The sequence below is a fragment of the Halichoeres trimaculatus genome, unplaced genomic scaffold, assembly GCF_033239565.1.
Source record: "Halichoeres trimaculatus isolate MK-OKI-2021-1 unplaced genomic scaffold, fHalTri1.1 fHalTri1_scaffold_21, whole genome shotgun sequence".
Classification (NCBI taxonomy): Eukaryota; Metazoa; Chordata; class Actinopteri; order Labriformes; family Labridae; genus Halichoeres; species Halichoeres trimaculatus.
Window position 1 is genome coordinate 11508279 of NW_027437199.1, and position 22503 is coordinate 11530781.

The following is a 22503-nucleotide window of genomic DNA, read 5'->3' on the forward strand; positions in this document are numbered from 1 at the left end:
TGCAGCAACAGTATCTTAGTCACGCTGTCTAATCTCAGCTGAATGTTGGTGATGTTTGGATGTGACAGCTAGTCATGCTGTTCATTTTGTTTCATGTGTCTTCTTCCTGGGATGTATTTTTCTGTAAACACTGTACATTGATGTAATTGTAACATGTTATATTTTATGCAGCTTTATTTTCATGGCGTTGTTCTTTTGGAGTCCCTAACCTGCAAGCCAGAGGGGGGAGGTGTACAAAACTACAGACATTTAAAAAGAAACAGAAGTTTTAATGTAATTTGTCAATTGTACAAACAGCTCAAATTAAAGGTTTATTAGGAGTTTGTAACCCTTTTGATTCAATGTCTTTTCTTCAGAAGCTGGTATATTTAAAAAAAAAAAAATATATATATATATATATATATATATATATATATATATATATATATATATATATATATATATATATATATATATATATATATATATATATATATACATATATCTGTTGACTTCGCTGTTCTAGCTTGATTCTGTCCTGGTTTGATAGAGACTGATAGCAGAGGATGAAATACAGAAACAGCATCAGTATCAGAGCTGAGTATGTCCAGCAGGTGGCAGTTACAGATACACTGATCTCATAGGCCGCAGTATAACCACCACAGAAGAGGAAGGAAACGCGCAGTGTTGTTTCCATAATTGGACACATCAAGACCTGCCAGGCTTCTTACGACCCGGTTCATGTTTATACACGATCCCAGCACAGTGACTCGGATCACCGTGACGGTGTTTGTGTTTCTGCTGCTCCCCGGTAAGTGTCACACACAGAAAAAGCCTGACGTTAAACTGAGCTGACGTTAGCACTGAGCTAATGTTGGTGTAAGAAAATAAACCAGAAATACTTAAGCAGTAATTTTTCGAGTTAGTTAAACGAACCAAGCCATAGGTATCTCTTTAACATAGCATTAGTGATAGACAAATACACTGCGGTAACGTTAGCACAGTGCTAATGAAGGTGTTGTACAAATGTAGAGGGCTTTTTTTCCAGAAAGTTCTCAGAGCTTAACTAGTCTGTAAATACATCAGAAATACTCATCGTTACATAATGTATTGTTGCTGTTGTTGTTACTCGTGTTTATACCGTGTCTCGGTGTCTTGGTGGTTTTAAACTTAATGCATTAATGTGATAAAACATGGTTTTAGTGCAAACAGCATGTCACTGATATGATGCTTTTAATAATCAGCTGACTGAAGGTTTACTTTGATCCAACATGGTGGTCTGAGATTCAGTTGCAGAGTTACTACCTTAAGGTACAGGGTGTTTTTAATGTTGTTAAGCCCTATTACGGCTTGAATTCAGTATTCAATGTTGAATTGTTTTTATTTAACTACCAGATTTTTATAATTGCTTGATTCTGCACCAACGAAGGCCATTTCTTATTGAACTATAAATATAAATATTGAACCTGACCGCCCTCTGCTTTTTCACACTGGAACTACAGTTATAGATAAAGAACACTGACAATTGTTTGTGTGTGTGTGTGTGTGTCACATGTGGACATCAACAAGCTGTAAAACCGTGATGATGATTAATTTAGATGTCCCATTGTCCGTTGTGAATAACAATTACAGAGTCACCTGACTGAGTGTGACACCTGAACACCCAGGTGCCGATGGTGACTTTGTTGTAATTTACTAACAGCTAATTGTAAAGATTCGCTCTGCAGATCACTCTCATTAGTCTCCAGTAAGCTGATATGTACCTGGATGGGTGGTTCGTTAGAAATAGGTGTTAGTCTCAGCTTATTAACCTTAATAATAAAAGATTCATCTGTGTGCTCTCTCTGCCTCTCAGTTTGACAGTGTGTGTGTCATGGCCTTCCTCAGACGGGGTGTGCTCCTCCTCACTCTGCACCGTGCGCTTGGGCAAGGCAGCAGCTCAGTTTTCCCCCTCGCTCGACCCTCTGTTCTCATAGGTAGATTCACCTTACACATCTCAGACCAAAGTGAAGCCAGTTATCACCCACTTAAAAGGAGCGCTTAGACTCTGTATCAGTATCCCTGTCATCAGAACCCTTCCTGGTGTCAGTCTTTGTCAGTTAATGTCAACCTGAGATGATCATCCTCTCTGATTGGTCATAAGATTAGCTCACCGACTGATGTGAATACCAAGGTTGTAATAGTTAACTAAAATGAAACTAAAAACGAAAACTAAAATTTAAAATACATTGCAGTTCACTGAAACTAATAAAAACTAGAAAAGAATACAAAAACGATAGGTAAACTAAAACTGCAACTTGTGTTCACAAAACTAACTGAAACTAACTAAAATGATAGACAAAATTCCCTTAGTTATAGTTTTTGACAATATCAATTAGGATTTAAATTAATCTGACACATTTTCCCTACCAGTTTTAGACAGTTTTAGGCAGTTGTCAGTGCCGCACAGCACCATCATAGCGGCGTATAGGGACGAGCTTGTTTACTGCACTGACTGGCTGTGCACTGTGCTGCAACGAAACGTAGTGGAGCAATGAATTAGAGCATCTGTAGTAGTTTAATTGTTACAGAGTCCAAGTTTTTATTGTATTTGAGACTGCCTTTATTGTTACAGAGTCCAAGTTTTTATTTATTAAAGCTCATATTATATTGTTTTTTTATAATTTAAGGTAATATTTATTTTTATGTAATTTATGTCAACATTGTTTATAGAATTGATGCTTATATTTTTCATACTAAGTTTATATTATTTTCATGTGTTTAAGGCAGCAGCCAACATTTCAGTATCACCATTGACTGAGCAGTGAGCACTATGTTGGACTTGAAAATAAACAGTATGACAAAATATTTACCCTGACCTTTTTGAATCCTGCACCTGGTTAATAAGGTATAAAAAAAACTAAAACTAAACTAAAACTAAGCCTTGTTGCAAAAATCAAAACTAAATAAAAGCTAGAATGCCTGCTCTAAAACTAATTAAAACTAAACTGTAATGGAAAATAGAATGTCAAAACTAACTAAAACTAAACTATAATGACAAATCCAAAACTATTATAACCTTGGTGAATACACACACAGGTTTCAGGACAGATAGAATTATGAGAAAACTGTCTTCACCTTTGGTTGGTTACACCTCTATCTTTTTAAGTTCAGTCACATATGCTCAGCATGAACACTGATCTTTTTAAACCAAATCAAACCTGATAACTCATTTTCTTCTTTTGCTTTGTACAAGCTTTTCTGACCTTTGACCCCAACTCTCAGAACTGTTACACAAATCAGCCATAACATTTACATGCCTTCTGACTGGTGGAGTCAGTACATATATCATTATGATATTAGGGACACATCAGTGAGGATGTCTTTGAAGTTAATGTTTTGAACAAGCAGCACCCTTTACTTAAAAATATCAAGCCAGTGAAGAAGTGCTCAAAACTGCAGAAACACAGGAAACCGCATGCACACTAAGCCAAACAAGCAGTGGCAGAGGATGTCTTCAGCTCTCTAAGAACAATTACACTTTATATGTTAAAGCTAGATGGGGACAGAGTCACACTTAACTTTCACAGAGTGGTTGAACGTGTCAAGTACGGTCTTCTGCTTCCAGTTCCTGCCAGTGTGGATCAATTTTAACAAACCAGTGACTGACCTCTTGATGAATTGATTGGGGTTTTTTGTTTTGTTTTTGTTTTGTTTTTTAAATGACTAATAATATTTAAGAAAAAAGTAATGTGATGGCTGATCAGTTTACCTGTGCTGTGACAGGTGGAGTTCCCAAACTAAACAAGAGTTTGAGTGTGTTGTGAACCCACTAACACTCACTGGACAACACAGTCAGGGATGTAGTGATGTATACTGTATATAAATGCCTAAACCTGTTTAACAGAGTCACACACAAACACACAGTTGTTTTCTGTTGCAGGTGGCTGATGTAATTAGCACCTCTGTCTCACTCATGTTGTCACTGTGAAACTTCATCCTGATGTTTGTTTTCCAACAGATTCAATAAAATAATGTCTGAAACAGGAAGTCTCAACCTCCTCTGAATGTGTGAATGTGTGTGTGATGAAGTCATTGATCATGCCCACAGTTTAATAACTGTTTAACATGTTACCTCCACACAGAGAGGGTCCTGATGTTCTCACAGCCCCCTCCTCTCCACAGTTCATTAACCAGCTTTGTTCTGTTTGTGTTGTTGTGGTTCTTTTTTTTTACTTCCTGCTCTCTTCTTCATGTGGTCTGCCTCATAGCTGTCTGGTTCTGGTCCATTCTGGTTCTGGTTCCGGCTGTAGCCCTGTGAGGTTCTGTTCTCCAGCCAACATGTCGGGTTTCAATCTGCTGCATCTCATAACCAAGAGTCAGCCTGTAGCTCTGAAGTCCTGCAGTCTGCCCTCAGGTCACATGACCTCCTGACCCGCTGTGTGCTGACGCTGTGCTCACCTGTACTTCACCTGCTGCTGTCTAACACCTGCTGCTGTCTAACACCTGCTGACAGCATGTGTGTGTGCTCTGCTGTGAGGCTCTTTTTACCTCTTTTACGTTTGGTCTCAGGGAGCGGACATGTTGGACGTGTTCGATTCCTGAGAGCTTCAAACTGAGCTGACCTTTAACCTCTGACCTCAGGGCTTTGAGGGTTTGTTTTTCTTAATAGAGAATTTTAATGAGATTGATGTCATCATTTAGAAAGAGGATTCAGACAGGTTCATCAAGAACAAGAATATCAAAATCCTTCCCACTGTTTCCCCTAAGACTCAGGAAAGTTTAATCTCACTGTGAAGAGACAGACTCTGTGCTTGGACATGAATTTTGAGGGAAGATCAGACTAAAACCTTAACATTTAAAGCTGTTCCTCTGAGAGCTGAGAGAAACCACAGTCTGCTGTTTAGAACCTCCACCCGATGAGCTGCAGCTTCTCACCTGCTCAGCTCTCAGGTGCAGCGACTCACTGCCTGTTTCTGCAGCCTGCATGCTCTCACTGCTTTGATTTGAATTACATTTACTGAAGAAGATCTTTGAATATTTTTATCATTCTCTGTGTGAAAAACAAACAAACTAATATAGAAATACAAAAATTACTAGATTAATAATCTAATGAAGATTAACAACACAGAGAGGAACCTAAACATATCACCATTTCTACTTTAACAGGCACATAAAGGAACTTGAATGCACCATCATTGAATCTGAGTTTGTAAGAGTGGTCAAGTAGCCTTAGTGGAAAATATAGTTTAATGTGTAGCAATAATCATAGTGTCACCTTTGTGAAAATTTACAAATTTCAGACTAAAATCACTGACTTTTTTTATCAGTATATAAATTTTATTCCTGCTCTGTTTTCTTTTTTTGCTGGGTTTGAAGTTTGACAAGTTTCTGAGACAAACAGCTGAAATGACTGCTGCACCTGCTCCTGCTCTCACCTGAAAACTCACTCAGTTTATATTTCTCCCCCCTCACCCTCCTCCTTCCCTCGCAGGTGCTCGGAGGACCAAGAAAACATGGCCCAAGACTTTCTCTCGGGAGGAGTTGAAGGAGCGACTCTCTCCCATGCAGTACCATGTGACCCAGGAGCGTGGCACAGAAAGGTGAGAAACACCACCTTTTAAAACAAGCTTATTCGTCATTCAACAGCAACTATTACAGGGATTATTGTGTTCAACTGAACTTAAATGAATAAGGTTTTGTTTAAATCAAGATATTATTTCCCAAGCCAAAAAATATCACACATACAGGATCATGTGTTGGACAAAAACCTCTCACTTGACAGTATCACTTCTTTCCATGTTTAAAATTTACACTCATAAAGACTCAATGTTCACAGTGCTTTCACAGGTGAGTTCACCTACCATAAAGATGAGGGGACGTACACCTGTGTGGTCTGTGGAGCTCCTCTGTTCAGGTGAGCACAGTGACTGTGACGTTAATAAGTTTTCATAAAACAATCGTACTTTAGAGAATGTTAAAGTTATAAATGACATCATTCTGTATGACAAAACAATACCATTTGGACGTAATGGATTAAGTACGATAAAGAAATATTTTCAAAAAGCATTAACTTTAACATTGTGACTTAAGTAAAGTTTGTGTGATGATAAAACACGGTTTTAGAAATAATGGACAAAGCATCAGTGGCAAAATAAAAATGTTAAAGGATAATGACAAAAAAAAATGTTCTTTATTGAAATAAGAATGTAATAATGGCAATAAATGATATATTTATAGATTTATCTGCCTTTTTAAAAATAAAAAATACAAACTGATTGAAGAATTTTTTAATAACATTTTCAAGAAGATGAAGAAATAAAATGTGTTTGTTATGACAAAAATGTTATGATGGTAATAAATAAAATGTATTTGTCATAACAATATATGATTAATACCACAAAGACACAAAAGGAAACTTTTTTTAAAGTAACTAAATGAAAGTTGATAAAGATTGTGTAGATAATGAGTGACAGTATTTAACAAAATTACATTGTTAGATAGATAAATAAAAAAACATTGACAATGCCTGTATTCTAAGGGAACCACTTGTCTCTGGTGTTTAAATGTATTAAAAATAAAGATAATAATTGAAACACTTTTTAATACATGTGTGAAAGATTGTGGGAAACATATTTAATTTTTTATAATAAAATGATTAAGTTAAAAAGATGAAATTTAAAATGATTTTATTCTAGAGGTAATGCAAAAGAATGTTAATAATGATTTAAAAATGATATTATCAAGTAATGATCTTGATATTAGCATATTTTCTGACAAAATTTGTTTCCTGTTTCAGCTCCAACACCAAGTTTGACTCTGGATCAGGTGAGAAGAACCCGCTAACAGGCCAACAGCCAAAATGCTAAAATGGTTTTGAGCAGTTACATTGGTTACAATATTGTCTTAATCATGCTAACATTAGCTTATTTGCACAGCTTAATAACAGACTTCAGGTGTTGGTTTAAACTTCAGAAGGTCATTTACCATAAATATAAAGTCAAAGATACATAAATTTCTGTGATGTGTTCAGGGTGGCCATCATTCTTCGACCTCATGAAGGAAGAGTCCATCTCAAACTCAGACGATTTCTCCTACGGCATGCACCGAGTGGAGACCACCTGCAGCCAGGTAACCAGTGAGCCCACTTTATGACAACAGACAGTGTGCATAAGCCCAGTTCCATTACAGTTCAGTAATTTACAGTAATTACAGTAATCATGTGGTAAAGATAAGTAGACAGGCAAAATTCAAGACGAAGTCCCCCTTAAATTTGGCTGCATGTTACAAACAGATATTGACAGCTCTCTTTCTCTCCACTATCTCCTTCGTGTCGCTGTGTCGCTCTCTGTTTTAGTGTGGAGCTCACCTGGGTCACATGTTTGATGATGGCCCTCGACCAACAGGAAAACGGTACTGCATTAACTCCGCCTCCCTGGCCTTCCAGCCCAAACAGTCCTCTTCCTCTGACTCTGGTCCCACCTCCGCTCCCTCCGCCTCCTCCTCTTCAGGGGCAGAAAGTGGAGCTTCCAGCAAAGCAGGAAGTGAGGATAAGACAGAGCTCTGATAAACTTGTAACAGATTAAGTTTGAAATTGCAGATGTAGGAGATGATTACAAGTGAGCTCTGTCAACTGATTGCCTTAAACAGCTCATCACTGTGGCTCTGATTTTCACTGTGTGTCTGTTGTCTACCCAAACATTATTTATAACTCACTTATTATCAGCAGCAATGACACCCGCAAGAGTCACATCAAGTACTGTGGAGTTATTTGATAAAACCTGAAGCAGTCCGTTTGTACACGAGATTGCCATTTCCAAAAGCATCCAGCAGGGGGCATCACGTTACCATAACTGACTCAGCCTGGCAAACAGAAAGAGATTTTTTGAGCTCTGTGGTTCAGGTCACTGTGTGAACACGAGTGAAGTGCTATGTAGAAACACACACAAGTATAAATGCATATGTTTTCCTTTTTATTTTAAATAAACACTGTACAAAGTACACTTTCTAAAGATGATATTATAAGTTATGAGCATTAGAGATATATATTTTGGTGTGGCATTGATTGAATTAAACTGTCTTTATTCATTGATAATGATATGATATATAGTGAACTGTGGCCTTAAAGATGAATAAATATTGAAAAATAAAACCTTCATCAGCTCTCTGTGAATATTTTTATTCAGTCAGGACAAAAACAAGACTCCACCCAAAAATAAAGCTGAATGATCCTCATTTTATGTTGCATCAGATGATCTCCAGATCATGTGACACAAAGGAATCTGTTGTTTAGAAAAAATATTTACTTTCTGTTTTATTTCACTTCTAGTCCTCCCTTTCTCTTTCTCTCTGCCTGTCTTTTCCTCTCTTAGTGATTATAGTTGTTACATGTTAGATTTGGGGACATTTACTGTAATGTAGAAAAGAGGATACCAGCTCACTTGGTGTAGCATTAACCTTAATGTGCTAAGATTCCAGCTAGCCAGGCCTTCATAAGAGCACATGAGTCAAGCAATTAGCAGCCAGGTTTAAACGAAGGGACTTTCCTACACAGCACAAGTTGTAAGCAGTAGGCAGTACACCTATGTGCACACCCTGGAGGTAGAGGCTAAACCCTATGGAGATTAGGGATGGGTACTGTTCACATTTAAAACGATTCGGTACCGATGCCTGGTACCTGGCAATCGGTACCAGTACTCAACGGTACCAATTTTCGGTACTTTTTTGTGTTTATGTGGTAAAAACTATCAATTTGTTTAATAATAAAATATAAAAATGTTACTCTTTAACAAATGTATTCTTTAATATATAACCTTGCAATGCTGTGTTCATGTCCAGCATGGAAAATCGCCTTCTCTTCCACTCCTTCACAGTCACAAGGATACATTTAGGTACCTAAACATGGTACCTTTTGATTTTACGTGAATTGGTACTCGATAGTTTTGACAGAATTCGGTCGGTACCTATAGAAGTACCTAATTCGGTACCCATCCGTAATGGAGGTGTAGTTTTACCTAAGGTGTCAAAATGGAGAGCTACTATATATTACTTTGTTTTAATAAAATAGGGGGCTGTAGTATAGTGAACCTTGAATACACACACAGTCATAATGAACAATGACCAAACACTTTCTGGTACCAGACATGTCATCAGTACTCCCAACTTCCAAAAACCAAGGGTTCCCAAAGTAGTCCCATATTCTCCAAAAAAGCAATGAGCCACGGGTCTTGAATTACACAATAACAGGAACAGAAAACATCCTGGGTTACAATATAACACTCAAATTGAACTTTGTGTTGAGGCTTATGGTTAAAAGTGCATTTAAAGTCTCAATCCAACACAAATTCCATTGGCAGGGTTTTGTTTTTGGACAATTCTGTGCATTCAATGCCTTAAAAGATACTGAAATAGAATCTTTAATAATCACAAATGGATCCATTTATGAATGTTTTTGCAGGGAATTATTATTAAAGAAAAAATGGAGAGCATAAAATGTGTGTTTAGATTTATATGAAATGATCACCTTTATACCTGAAGAGCTCTTTTTTTTAACATGGTGAATCTAGAGGTGACCTACATAAGTGACAGGGGTTTTTTAGGGAGTTTCTTCCTACTGCCTAACCTGTCTCAGCCTAAACTGCCTGGTAACCGAAGTGAAAATTCTGATTGGTCGGTGACACATGCTGGGCGGTCTGTGAGCGCCTTTTTCTGTGATCAAATAATGCTTTCAATTTATTCCGCGTTGAAAAGGACTTGAGGACGCAGCTGAGGCGAACTACAGAGAAAAGACGAAAACAAAAGCAAAGATGAAGCTGACAGTGTGTGGGATTCTGGTGGCTTTGCTTGCAGTCTGCTACTGTGTGGAGAAAAAAAGTGAGTATCACCTTAATTCACACTGTAGCTTCAAATTTTATAGTTTTTAGATTTTTGATAGTGTTGACACTGACATGCATCCGTGTAAGGCCTGTATACTCCTCATTTCTTCTGTTATTTATGGTGATAACTATTGTTTCCAATAGACAGCACAATAAAGATTTTTTTGGTTTAACAAACTGTAGATTATAAGGCTGTTAGTGAGAGTCAGTTAAATTACAAGTTAGCTTTACTTTAACTTACCGTTGAAACGAGAGACAAAAATATTATTGCAGACTTTACCTTTTGACACGTATTATCATATTATAAGTAAGTGTTATTAATATTTAACAAATCGAGTTTAGTCTTTTATGGAATCGTTATCGAGTCTAACTGCGTCATTGGCCTGAATGAAACTGTTGGTGTTAATATAACGTTTGTTTAAAATGTAAACTTCTCTTTAAGTGAAACCCTCAACTTTAATCGTTTTTTTTAAAGATAGGCAACATAAATCCATAAAATTAAACACAGGGCAGGTTATAAACTTAAATGATGTTGGTGACTCAGTGGAAATCCCCAAACTAGTTACTTTCGTTTTCTCATAAATTGCTTGCGCAGCAGCAGCGCCTCCCACAGGCCCCAATCGTATATTGCAAATATTGAGTCCATACAAAGTGCTCCCACAGAGGGCGTGAAAAACTGTTGACTGAGAGGGAGATGAAATTAAAATAAATATTACACAACTAATTAGTTTCGTTTTCTGTAAACTCTCTCTGGGATTAACCATGTGCTGATCAGCCTTCGAGGTGTTGGGATCAAGTGACAATTATCACAACTGCAGATTATCCTCACATGGCCAAAAAATAAAAACTTTTTTTTAAACTTATTCAGTTTGACAGTGGATAATGACAAACAATTGGACTAATAGAAAATCAAATGGGAGGGATATGTACTTGTTTCCTGTAAGGACGGACTCAATGAAAGAAGATAATTAGGCATTTTTGATGTTTGTAAAATAACATCCGTATTAGCTTTGAACACGTGTTTCATGTCAAGGGTGGTGCTAAAGTGGTTGTGTATTTCAACCTTCCCAATTGACAACAACTCACCTTGACCCTTATGTTTACTGCTGAATACATACATATAGGTTTGAAAATACATGTTCACTGATAACATTATACTTACATCACTTCTTTCTCTATGTGTCTTCAGCTTCTCCTAAGGTCCAGCTGTACAGCCATCAACCAGGCGAGTTCGGGCAGAAGAACGTTCTGATCTGCCATGTGAGCGACTTCTACCCTCCCAATCTTAAAATCACGCTCCTGAAGGACGATGTTGAGATTACTCGTTGCAATCAGACCGACCTGGCCTTCAAGTCAGGCTGGCACTTCCACCTGACCAAGACTGCGGATTTCACACCACAGAAAGGGGAGCAGTACACCTGCAGAATCGAGCATGGCGACTCCGTTAACACCTTCCTATGGGGTAAGTTCACACCTGAAGATGCATTACACCTGACAAACCACGGAAACTATCACACACACTCTAACTGTATTACTGTGTCTGAATGTTAATCAATCTGTGTGTTTTGTCTCCACAGAGTCCAACATGTAACTCCTCTTCATGATATTCACCATCCTTTGCTGATGATTTATTCTTCAAACTTTCAATCAACAGTGTGTCCTTCTAACTTTATCACTGTCATCATCCTCATCTTCCTCCCGTGTGTAATGAAGAGGGTCCAAATTTGTGTTTGAGTTTTAAAGGATCATTGAATCCACTGATCCGCTGCAGGTTTCTGGCTTGATTTTTTTTCTGATTCGTCATGTAAATATTTGACGGGGTGTTTATTTTCTATGATGTATTAAGCAACTGATGAATATTGATCAGATTGGTTTTGTTTAGATCAACATGTATGAGCAAGTCATGCTGTTTGCTACAATACAAATCTGCAATGTAAGGGTTCTTTTGGAATTTATGTAATAAAAATCCTAAAAAAACTGTGTGATTGTGTTTTTATCTATGACAAAAATATTTTGTTTTATTTATCATTAGTATTATTCTTGCTAGTGAGAGCACAGACACTTGTCTTGTCTCAAATTATAAGGAAACGTTTCTCCCAGGAATATCATGGAGTCAATTCATCATACAGTTGTATCAGTAATCGGGATTAAACCATGAAGCTGCTAGAGATCTTCGGAATAAAGAAGCTTGTTTTCATCTTGAGCAACAGTGAAATTACTTAACTCCCAGTAAGCTCAGATAACAAATGAGAAGTAAAATGCATATATGATGTAATGATAGACTCAGGTTGATGGAAGAGTAGGTGTAAAAATGTAAGAGGACAGCTGCTGTGATGAAAAATCAACCTTTGGCAGTTTAGAGTCCACTTTCCAGCTTTCCAGTTTTGGTTTTCCTTATGGTTTTCTAAGGTTAGTAATAAGAGGTCAGGGGTCATCTGCAAGACACTTTGGTTTCCAACACTTAATTTGATTCCTGCTCATGTTTAGAGATAAAAAAAAAAAAAGGATGAGAGAGCAAAACACACTTAGAACGATTAAAATTTAATTTTACGGTGTTTTAAGTTTATCTCAAAAAGCTCACCATACAAGCACAAATTTGACATTTGATACTTTTAATATTTTTTTTTATCTGCGTGTTTTTATGTGAAACAAACACTTGACGTAATGCTATAGTTTAGAACACACTAGTATAACAATGTAGCTTTTGAATTTAATAATAAGTTTACTGTCAAAGTCGGCGAAGCAGTACCACAATGTGTGGTACGGAGTTCTACCCAGCAACACCAACTTCTTTTTGTTATTGGTTGGCCTAAAACCAATCAGAGATGAGCGTTTTATTTTCAGTTAAAAAAAAAAATGTTTTATTTTAATAAAATGTAAATAATATATTTACAAACATTATAGATTTGTGCTTTTAAGACAAATAAATAAATTAAAATAATAATGATATTTTTTAAGTAACATACAGCCGTTAAAGAAGCAGACAAGTGGACAGCCATGTGGGCCCGCCTCTCTGGGTCTTGTTGTGTAACCCCACCCCTATCGGTCCGCCCAATCATGTAGAAAAAACCCAGAGTTTAGTTTCGGTTTGGACTTACGGCAGTTCGTCCTCGTCTCACCGTGTGAATAACAAAGATAAACTCACGGAGAGTTTTTCCAAATCGAGGCAACCATGAAGGGGTTTATCGTCGCTGTTCTGCTCTGTGTGCTCTACCACACGGTGCGTTCACGGTCCGACAATGGTGAGTACTTCACGATCCTCCTTCAGTAATGGCGCTGCGTCACTAACAGAAGCTGAGGCTATGAAATGGCTGCTGTGTTTAGAGATATGTGGACTTGAGCGTGTTTACAGAGTTTATGTCGGAGAAAATAACCCCTAAACCGAACCAGTTAACGTGAATCGCTTTGGTGTGATATGTTTTCAATGTTTTATTTCTTGTTCTACAGAAACAGTCCAATTTAGCCTCACTTCCTGTTCTGCTTTGAACTTTGGTATAACTCCGTTGACACTAACGTTGTAGATAACGCCATATAGTTTAGGCAAAGTTTTATCGACTCTATGAGCTGATTAACAGTGAACTTTGATCAGCAGGTTGGTTTTATAAAGCAATCAGGTTTTAATCAACATGTTTTTATAGCTTGAAAGTCTGTAACTTTATTACAGCTTCATATAAAGTTATTACATTTTCCATTATTCTACCAAACAAGCAGCCAAAAGCACATTAACTGCTTTCACAATTAGTTCAATATTTTAAGTCAGTTACGTTTGAATTCTGAATCTGACATTTGACATTGATGTAAACAAATATGCTGTATGTTTTTGTCAGGGAAAGGAATATATTTAAAGATTTAAAATCCTGATAGGGTTATTATTAAGATATCATTATTATTATGTTTATTATTATGACCCTTGAACTTGTTTTGCCCCTGTCAGCTTGTAAGGTCAACATCTACACTCGGCATCTGGGAGTTTGGGAAAAGGAGAACGTCCTCATATGTCATGTGAGCAAGATCTCACCTCCACCTGAGATTAGATTGGACCTGCTGAAGAATGGAGTCGTGATCCCAAATACCAACCAGTCTGACCTGGCCTTTGATGGGGAGTGGGAATACTATTTGACCAAACACGTTGACTTCACTCCCTTGAAAGGAGAGAGGTACACCTGCAGGGTCTGTCTCAATGGCAAAACTAGCCATTACGAGTGGGGTATGTACGTCTACTTCGGTAACACACTCCACATAATACAATTTGTTTTACACCATTCATCTTCCTTACATTACATTTTCTGTATAAAACAGGTCCCACACTAAAAGCATGTTCTTAACTACACAACATGTTTTATACTTTGCAACATGTTATGTAGTAAACAAGTTGTTCTACATGTAAACAACATGTCTTAAAAATCTACAGAGAACATGCCTCATCATGTTTTTAATTCTCTCTACAGAACCTGATGAGTAAGTTCAGGCCTCGGGGGAGTGTCAGGTATGTTAACTATGTTCTCCTCTGTGTTGCTGTTTCTAATAATTTCATTTTTTAATATATTCTGATAGTCTGCTAGTTTCTGTTTGTTCTGTATCTTAAGTGCAATAACACAATAACGCACTTTCTCCTCTAATCACAGGAACAGAAGAAGACATCCAGATTGTCGTCATCACCCTCTGTGACAGTTTGATATTTCTTTGTGAAGAGGACTGATTTAATGTTTTTCTTACATGTTCCATCTGTGTCTCCATGAAGTTGTTTTCATTTTATTTTTTTAACAGAACCTGGAACAAAAGGGTTGTTTGAGTGTTTTGAAAACACTGAGCCAGACATTGTCTGACAATTTGAAAATCGATAATTGAATCCAGGTGTCTCTGTGTTCCTCTGAAACCAGGAAGAGGAGAAGCTTACCTCAAACATTAGATTAAAATGGACAGGAAGTGCGTGCTGTGAGCATTGCTACAAAGTAAAAGCCCAAAAGAAACACTGATTTTGTGTTAATACAAGCTATTATATCATGGAGCTTCAGGGCTATTAATCTCATTTTATTGATCTTGTTAAAAAATGAAAACCTAATTATTATAAATATTTTGTATTAATTTTGTTATCAGATAAGTCTGAATTCCTTATAGGAAATTTTCAGTTTGAACATTTATTAAAAAAACAAATAAACATTTATTTTTATTCTCGCTGCAACAGATAGGCCCTTTAATTCAGTTTTTGACGACTCCAAACATGAGTTTATAGACTCAAACTAACAAACATCATTTGACCTGATATCGACCCATTAAGATCAAGATCTCTTTCCCAAGGGTGACATCGCCAAGAGATCAGCAGCCTTCATCATAATAAACATGATACAGAAAACATTACAGACTATATATGATCAATACACATGTATGCGAGAAAAATGTGCCTTAAATCTGGTGATTAATATATGTATGTTGATAATTTTTGAGCTGCAATCAGTGTTTATTTTTTGAATAAAATCTTGTAAACAATTCATTTTGTATTGATTTTTATTGAATGGACTGACGTTTACCCTATACTGGGAAGAACATTTATCAACTTGTTTCAGCAACAGATGCTGTTTCAAATCTACTCTCACGCCTGTGTTTTTGTAGTTCTGTTTATAATGAAACTTAAATTGTAGCTATGTGTTTTACCTACAGCTCTGTTTTCTAACTGTGTGAATGTTTGTATAGGAGCTCTCTGGTTCATGGTTCATTGGCTCTGCTCAAAACAAACCGCCCATGAAGCATCATTTCTGCTCAGTGTTAACAAATTAAAGGTTAAATTTTAGGGCTTTTTACTTGGTGCAAAACAAAGAAAAAAAGAAGGGATATGAAACCTTTTTGAGTTTCCGGACTTCATTTGCTCATGTAGCTTCAAGGCGGGGTTTTCCGAGTTTGAGCAACACTCGCGGACCACAATGACACACACTGACACACGCACACAACAAACACGCAAGCTGGTTAGTTTGACTCGGATCCTGTTGGCGATGGACACCTCTGGGCTCCTGTATGATCTCCCTCCGTCCACGATAGAAGAGCTCTGCCGGGTCCTGGACACTGGAGTTGATCCGCTCAGCTGGAGGCGACTCGGTGAGACTTCAATCCGGATTGTATGAGTCCACATCGCACCGGGTCTGTTGACCGACTGACGTATGAGTGAATTCGCAAATGACTGCTGTTGTATATGTTTCACGTTTTATGAGAGTTCACTGTGACTTTTCTGTTTAGTCTCATGAAGATTGTTGATATTCACGAAACTTTTTTGTCTGATCATATTTTATATTGTTTACATGGGGTTGTTATGATCTCATTCAGATAGGATGGGAAGATGATGAGAGCAGAAAATCAGGTGTGAGTGATGAAGGGGCGGAATGGGGTCACCCACAGCCGTTGTACATGTAGCATGTGAGACATGAACTCAAGTCCTAACTGGTGCAGTTTTTGGATGATTCTGTAAACCTGTGCTCCTCCAGCTGCACAGGTGGTGTCCAGCATACTGGAGGTCCAGGCATTAGAGCGGGTGGAGGCAGCAGGCAGGAGTCCCAGTAGAGAGCTGCTCTGGACCTGGTCTATGCAGAATTCAAGAGTCCAGGATCTAATCAAGGTGCTGCAGGACATGGGCCACTACCGGGCCCTGCAGATACTCAAGGGTCCAGATCCAGGTGAGAGATGTGGACACTTGATTTTTATTACTATTTTTATTTGTGATAGCAGCTTTATGCATTATAGTTTCTTTTGTGTTATTGTTGTTTAGCTGTCCCAGCACCAGGAAACCAAAGCTTCACTCTGACTCTGAAAGACGTCATCAAAGGAACCAGAAATTTCCATCCTGACCTCAGAATCTCAGAGGGAACCTTCTGTGACCTGTACAGAGCTCAAACAGGAACTAAAAGCTTCACCGTGAAACTGTACAAACAGGTACATTTACATTTTTAACCACTCACAAACTTTAACCCATCCCTGACTTTAACCGATCACTGAATATCAGTAAATTCTTTAACCAATCATGGTTCAGATCACTGAAGTTCCCGGGAACAAAGTGTGTGACGTCTTCTGGAGAGAAACAGAGATCCAACGACTGTATGTAAACTCTTTTGTTTTGACAAATTTAACAGTCATATACACATATTCATACACATTTCTATCAAAACTGGTGCAAAACTTAATATATACTTTTGTTACATTTTCTTCTACTTCTGTTAGAGATCTGTTATATAACCCCAACTACCAGGAACCTATGATGACAGTTTTATCAGTGTGTGGCTGACTGTATGTGTGGGGGGTGTTTTCACAAGACTTGGTGTGTTTAGAGTTGGTATTGATAATCAGATCTTTGTTTTTTAGGCACAAACACAAAAACATTGCTGAGCAATTGTTCAGTTTCTGTGAGGAGCATCTCTGCTGTCAGGTGTTTCCTCACCTGTCTAACGGGTCCCTTTTCAACAAACTCCATCTTCAGGTACAGCTGTTAAATCCCAACCTGCCCCTCCGTAATGAAGAGCTTGTCTTTGTTTGTTTATCAATTCAACCTACCTGAGGATGCCAGGGAGATAAAACACCTTTGAAACAGAAAACATGAAATGATTTAGCAAAGACAATCAGTAATTGTGACAAAGATGGCTCCTGTGGGAGAAAAACACCTGAGAGGAAAGTTTTCTTCTTAAAAAAAAAAAATACATATGAAACAGAGGAAGAACTGCTAAGACAGACCCAAACACCTAAACGAGGAAAAAAACAAGAAATAGATTAAAAAAAAAACGCTTAAAAAGACAAAAAATGCAATCCGATTTGTTGTAGATAAAGACGTTTATACCTTATGATTCAGGAAACCCTTTTACCTCTCCCACTTCCTGTGGTGTTAGTGTAGAAATATGACGACCACAGTCTACCTTAAAACCAGGAAGTAGATTTTTTTTTACCAGTTTGGTTGTTGAAATAGCTTAATCATCACAACTGTGGATGTTAAATGTTGTGTGTGGCTCCAGCTTGCTGCTCTGTTTGATGTGATGTAGTTTTTGTTAATCAAATGGATATAAATATTTTCCCCATTTGTGGTTTTGTTATTCCTCTTTAGGGGGAAAACACCCCGTTGACATGTATACAGCGTCTCACCATCATCAAAGGAACAGCAAAAGCCTTACATTACCTGCACATAGCGAAGCCCCAACCTCTGATCTGTGGAAGCATCTGCAGGTAAAAAAAACACACACACACATGCTTCACAGCAAGCACACTCACAAAAACACAAACTCTTCACTGTCTGTGTGTGTATCACAGTGCTAACATCCTGCTGGATGAGCATCTTCAGCCCAAACTAACTGACCTGGGATCAGCTCACCTGTATCTTCATTCAGCCAATCAGCAGCAGCATACAGTCACAATGGACACCAGCTTAATGAGAAACCATGGGTACCTGCCGGAAGAGTTCATCAGAAGCAAGAAAATGAGCTGCAGCCTGGACGTTTACAGCTTTGGAACGGTGATTTCAGCACTGGACAGTTTAACACTTTAGACCTCCTCCAAGCATATTGTGATTGTCATGCAACACTTTAGTCCTACTTTAATGTTATACTCCCTTTCAGCAGACTGTCTGCTACAATTTGGTGTTAGTTGCAGGTTTGTACCATAATTTGTTGCCTGACAGTATTAAAAATTATGATGACCCAGTAAATATTTCATGTTCCAGATCTTTGTATCCAGAATATTGGCAGGAGCTGGGTTGTACTTTACATCTGTCAGAAATTATGGTGACCTTGTCTTGTGTTGTTTTGCAAAGCAATCCGACTGTTTATTGTGGAGTTATATACACAAATGGTGAAAACGGCCCTATCTCACAATGATAAAGAATCGTTTAAAAAAATCCTGGATCCAGACGGGGATCCAGATCACCACCAAAATTTACTCACTTCTTCCTTATCACATTTTGAACATTTCCTGAATATTTCATCAAGATCCTTTTGTTACTTCTTGAGTTAAGTTGTTCACAGACAAACAAACAGACAGTCTCTTCCCAAAAACATATCCTTGGCAGAGGTAACAAAAGTATTAAAATGTTAGCAGAAGTATAATCATATGTAAATTCAAATTTCTCTGTAAATTCAGTACAGATCAGTGTTATTATTGTGTGCTCCATTAATTCCAGTTTGTTGCTGTCAGGTTATCATGGAGACGGTGACAGGCCGGGAGGTAACAGGCCATGGACCCAAACAGTCTTTTCTGGTGAGTGAAAACTGAAATAAAAAGTGTTAACAAAACCTTTTTTATACTGTATCATACATGATCCTGATACATAGGTTACTTTCTGTAATTTAGAGCATGTTTCAGTAACCAGAAAGTCTGATTATAAAATCTAAAAGTATGAACTCATTGGTATACCATGAAGACGAATCTACATTATTGCTCTCTTCTCTCCCCTTTCTTTCACTTTTTTTCCTTTTATTACTTTCTCTTTTGTCTCTCACACTCTCTTTTTCTTCTCCTTCTCTCCCTCTTTCTCTAACAGAGGGACATGTTGCTCTCAGAGGTGGAGGACGGTGGGGGTTTGAACTCATGTCTTCAGTACGTTGATGTCTCTGCTGGTACCTGGCAGTCTGAAGTGGCTCTCAGTCTGCTGGAGCTGTCTCTAAACTGCACATCTAGCCGACCTCATCACAGACCAAGCATGGAGAGAGTAAGCATTGTACTATTCATAGAAATGACAATAAGAGGTAGTACCTTGGTTCCCCTCGCGCTCAGCTAATGTAGCAGCACACAGAGTTAAACAGAGCAGTTTAAATGAGTCCCAACAGAATTTTTTTGTGCTCCGTTAATTCAGATTTTTTTGTCAAGCCATCACAGAAGTTTATCTTCATTTATTGCTCACTTTCACTTCTATTTATTTTTTTAAATGCTTACTCTTTTATCACTTTTAAGCTGCTAAATATTAAAGGGCTAATAACCACACCAACATTTACTGTCTTCAGGTTCTTATGACTCTCAGCACACTGCTTCCTCCACCTCCCCTCCCCATGATGGGCTCCTCCACCTCACCTCAGCCCCTCAGTCTACAAAATATAGACTACCTGAGCCCCCCTTCCTCTGTATCTCAGGAGCACGGTGAAGCGTACATTGCCCCCTTTTGTCCCACTCAGGCTGAACCCTGCGAGTGCAGCCAATCAGAGGTGACGTACCTGAGTGTGGCGAGTCATGGAGGGAAGGAGGAGCTAAACAGCAGCTTGCCTGTTCAGTGCAGCTGTTCTGAGGGTTACATATGTGAGGACTGTGTATCTAACGGCTTCAAAACAAACACCTCAGACAGTCTGCAGGGTGAGTGCTCGCATTAATACAAAGCATTTACATGTGCACAGTGAGTGGTCACATGTGGACAGAAACTGTTCACATTTACAATGTGAGTGTACATGAATATTATATTATATTATATTATATTATATTATATTATATTATATTATATTATATTATATTATATTATATTATATTATATTATATTATATTATATTATATTATGTAGGAACATGTATCATGGAATTAGTTTAATACCTGGTGTTGATAACAGCAGAGTGTATTTTTGTGTGTTTCAGCTGGATGCAAATAAGTGAAAAATTTAGCCAATTGTACTGAAAAACATTGAGTTTGAGCTAGCAGAAAATGATTCACACTACAGTAGACACTTCCTGTTACATGCTTGTTGCCTGTGTGTTTGTGCATGTATGTGCACAGCTCTCTTCCTCACTTTAATAATAATCCCACAAGTAGGAGCAACAGTCAAAAAAGTGAAGAACCATCAGTGACCTCATCAGTAAGCAGAGTGACCTCAACAAAAACAACAGTGTTTTCAATCTATTACTCTTAAAGTTATTTATTTACAAACATTTTATTTATTTGATCAGAGACAGAATTATTACAATGTTTCTGTTAAAACAGAAATAACTAAATATTAAATAATTAAACCCACTGTTAACCATAAACATATTCAGTTAATAAAATTAAATTTCTGGTCAGGTTTTGCGTAAAAAGATTTGTTTTAGTCACCACAGCAGTGTCAGATTAGATTTAAGACTATTTTAAAGTTTCCTAAACGTCCTTGAACAGTAAAACTGATGTTAAAAAAACATTCTCATCTGAACCTGCTCACTGAGCAGTTTATTAGTAATTAACTTGTGTTTTTATTGTAGATATGGATACTTAAATTGTTTTACTCTGATAGTTTTTTCCTCTCCAAAAAACAAAAACAAAATTTGTAAACATCAATATGTTTGTGTAGTATTTGTGTAAATTGTGGGTATTTGTGTGTATCCAATAAAAACTGACCATGTGAATGTTTGAAGACTGTAAATATTACAATAAAGTTGTCGTGTTTTCTGCAGTGAAACAGATTTCTCTTTGTAAAAATTTAACCCAATGATTTTTAGAAGCCAAAGAGAGATGCTGAGTTTTAATGTTTCAGTCTAATAATCAGACTTTGCCCTTTAGATAAAATGTTCACATATGCCAGCTACATTTTCTTTTTTTTGCCGCTTCATATGGATTAAACCTTTGGAGAAAAATGATTTTATAGGTCTGTTGTGTGTGAATGCTGAGCGGCTTTCTCCTGGATCAAACTCACAAACTCATGTTTCTCCAAACAACCGTGACACTCCTCTCCCCATGACGACAAAATCCTCTTTAACTCTGAAACTCTTAGATTTCTGAGTCCATCGCTGCTCAGGTCTTTTGGACTGCGCTCTGTAAACAGTAAAGACAACACACGTTTTGGACATAGACCCCATTTTCACACACATTTTACATACTATGACAACAAATTATGACTATGACATACAAAAAAGGGGGTGTTTACCATACGTCAGCTGACAGATCTGTGTGTCTCGGCTGTTCAGACGTTGGCAGATTTTCTCGACAGGGACATGAGAAGCCATAGGTTGAGATACTGATGTTGTGACTCGAGTTGCTGCATCACTGCTGGCTCCGAGATAATAACACTAAGCACACAAACACATGTCAGATGAGCATTTTAAAGATTCATTCTTTGAGTGTGTTCCTACAAGACTGTTGGTGTGTCTCACCAGCCGTGCCTCCTTGCCCTGGCTCTGTGAGCAGGTGTGTATCAGCTGATCCTCCACCAGGTTTGGAGTCAGGTCACTGTGAGAGGAGGTCAGAGTGGAGTATAGTCTTTGGAGGAAACCCACACACACTACACAGACACACAAACATACACAGGAGATGATAAAAATGATTATAGCACTTTTTGTTTCGCACATATGAGGTTGTATAATTTTGCAGCAGTTTATTCTTTACTTTCATATTGAAAGTTATTTAAAAGTCATATTAGCTTCATATATGCGGTTTACATATTTTTTTCAAAGCTGTAAGCCTCCACACACACAAACATACAAGCTGACAGTGCCTGAAAACTCCAAAGAGGAGTTTGATCATTTATGTCAATATGATAAATGAATCCATGTTATACACTTGTCATGCATTCAGACCTTCACAGTTCTCTGCAGAGACATGAAATCCGCCAACAAACAACAGGCTGACGAGCAGACACACCACCACCACCGACATCTTACTGCCTTATGATATAATTAGACTTAGGTGGGGAGGGTCATGTTATCGCACTATAGTGGGGTGGGGGCCGGGTCTGGGCCTCCTGTAAGTCCTGCTGACTGACTAA

General features: G+C 37.8%; 5 protein-coding genes across 8 annotated transcripts; 4 read left to right on the top strand and 1 right to left on the bottom strand.

Annotated features, from left to right (window-relative positions):
* The first annotated feature begins 611 nt into the window (after positions 1 to 611).
* msrb3 (methionine sulfoxide reductase B3) lies at positions 612 to 8104 on the top strand. 4 transcript variants are annotated; one of them, XM_074698807.1, is made up of 7 exons: positions 619 to 790; positions 4230 to 4375; positions 5453 to 5561; positions 5798 to 5875; positions 6758 to 6786; positions 6992 to 7089; positions 7316 to 8104. In XM_074698807.1, the coding sequence occupies exons 2-7, from the start codon at positions 4300 to 4302 to the stop codon at positions 7523 to 7525; spliced, it is 600 nt and encodes a 199-aa protein (XP_074554908.1). In that variant the 5' UTR covers positions 619 to 790; positions 4230 to 4299; the 3' UTR covers positions 7526 to 8104. The 4 variants fall into 4 exon arrangements, with proteins under 4 accessions (XP_074554910.1, XP_074554908.1, XP_074554907.1 ...); XM_074698806.1 differs by lacking the exon at positions 4230 to 4375 and adding an exon at positions 1835 to 1955 and having other exon boundaries at positions 622 to 790; XM_074698808.1 differs by lacking the exon at positions 619 to 790 and adding an exon at positions 1846 to 1955.
* A 1577-nt stretch (positions 8105 to 9681) lies between these two features.
* Positions 9682 to 11815, top strand: LOC141810827 (beta-2-microglobulin-like). The gene is made up of 3 exons (XM_074698654.1): positions 9682 to 9831; positions 11023 to 11295; positions 11411 to 11815. Exons 1-3 carry the CDS (start codon positions 9765 to 9767, stop codon positions 11422 to 11424), a joined length of 354 nt encoding a protein of 117 aa, XP_074554755.1. The 5' UTR covers positions 9682 to 9764; the 3' UTR covers positions 11425 to 11815.
* Positions 11816 to 12868: 1053 nt separating this feature from the next.
* LOC141810966 (beta-2-microglobulin-like) lies at positions 12869 to 15322 on the top strand. Its single transcript, XM_074698837.1, has 4 exons — positions 12869 to 13075; positions 13768 to 14040; positions 14282 to 14319; positions 14459 to 15322. The coding sequence occupies exons 1-3, from the start codon at positions 13006 to 13008 to the stop codon at positions 14293 to 14295; spliced, it is 357 nt and encodes a 118-aa protein (XP_074554938.1). The 5' UTR covers positions 12869 to 13005; the 3' UTR covers positions 14296 to 14319; positions 14459 to 15322.
* Positions 15323 to 15773: 451 nt separating this feature from the next.
* On the top strand, positions 15774 to 20180 carry irak3 (interleukin-1 receptor-associated kinase 3). The gene is made up of 10 exons (XM_074698490.1): positions 15774 to 15923; positions 16307 to 16495; positions 16588 to 16751; positions 16849 to 16913; positions 17178 to 17292; positions 17908 to 18026; positions 18111 to 18312; positions 18990 to 19052; positions 19336 to 19503; positions 19796 to 20180. The coding sequence occupies exons 1-10, from the start codon at positions 15821 to 15823 to the stop codon at positions 20153 to 20155; spliced, it is 1548 nt and encodes a 515-aa protein (XP_074554591.1). The 5' UTR covers positions 15774 to 15820; the 3' UTR covers positions 20156 to 20180.
* A 605-nt stretch (positions 20181 to 20785) lies between these two features.
* Positions 20786 to 22394, bottom strand: cdnf (cerebral dopamine neurotrophic factor). Its single transcript, XM_074698789.1, has 4 exons — positions 22316 to 22394; positions 21893 to 22020; positions 21667 to 21808; positions 20786 to 21554 (listed from the first exon to the last, which is right to left on the bottom strand). Exons 1-4 carry the CDS (start codon positions 22392 to 22394, stop codon positions 21382 to 21384), a joined length of 522 nt encoding a protein of 173 aa, XP_074554890.1. The 3' UTR covers positions 20786 to 21381.
* Between the last annotated feature and the right edge of the window lie 109 nt (positions 22395 to 22503).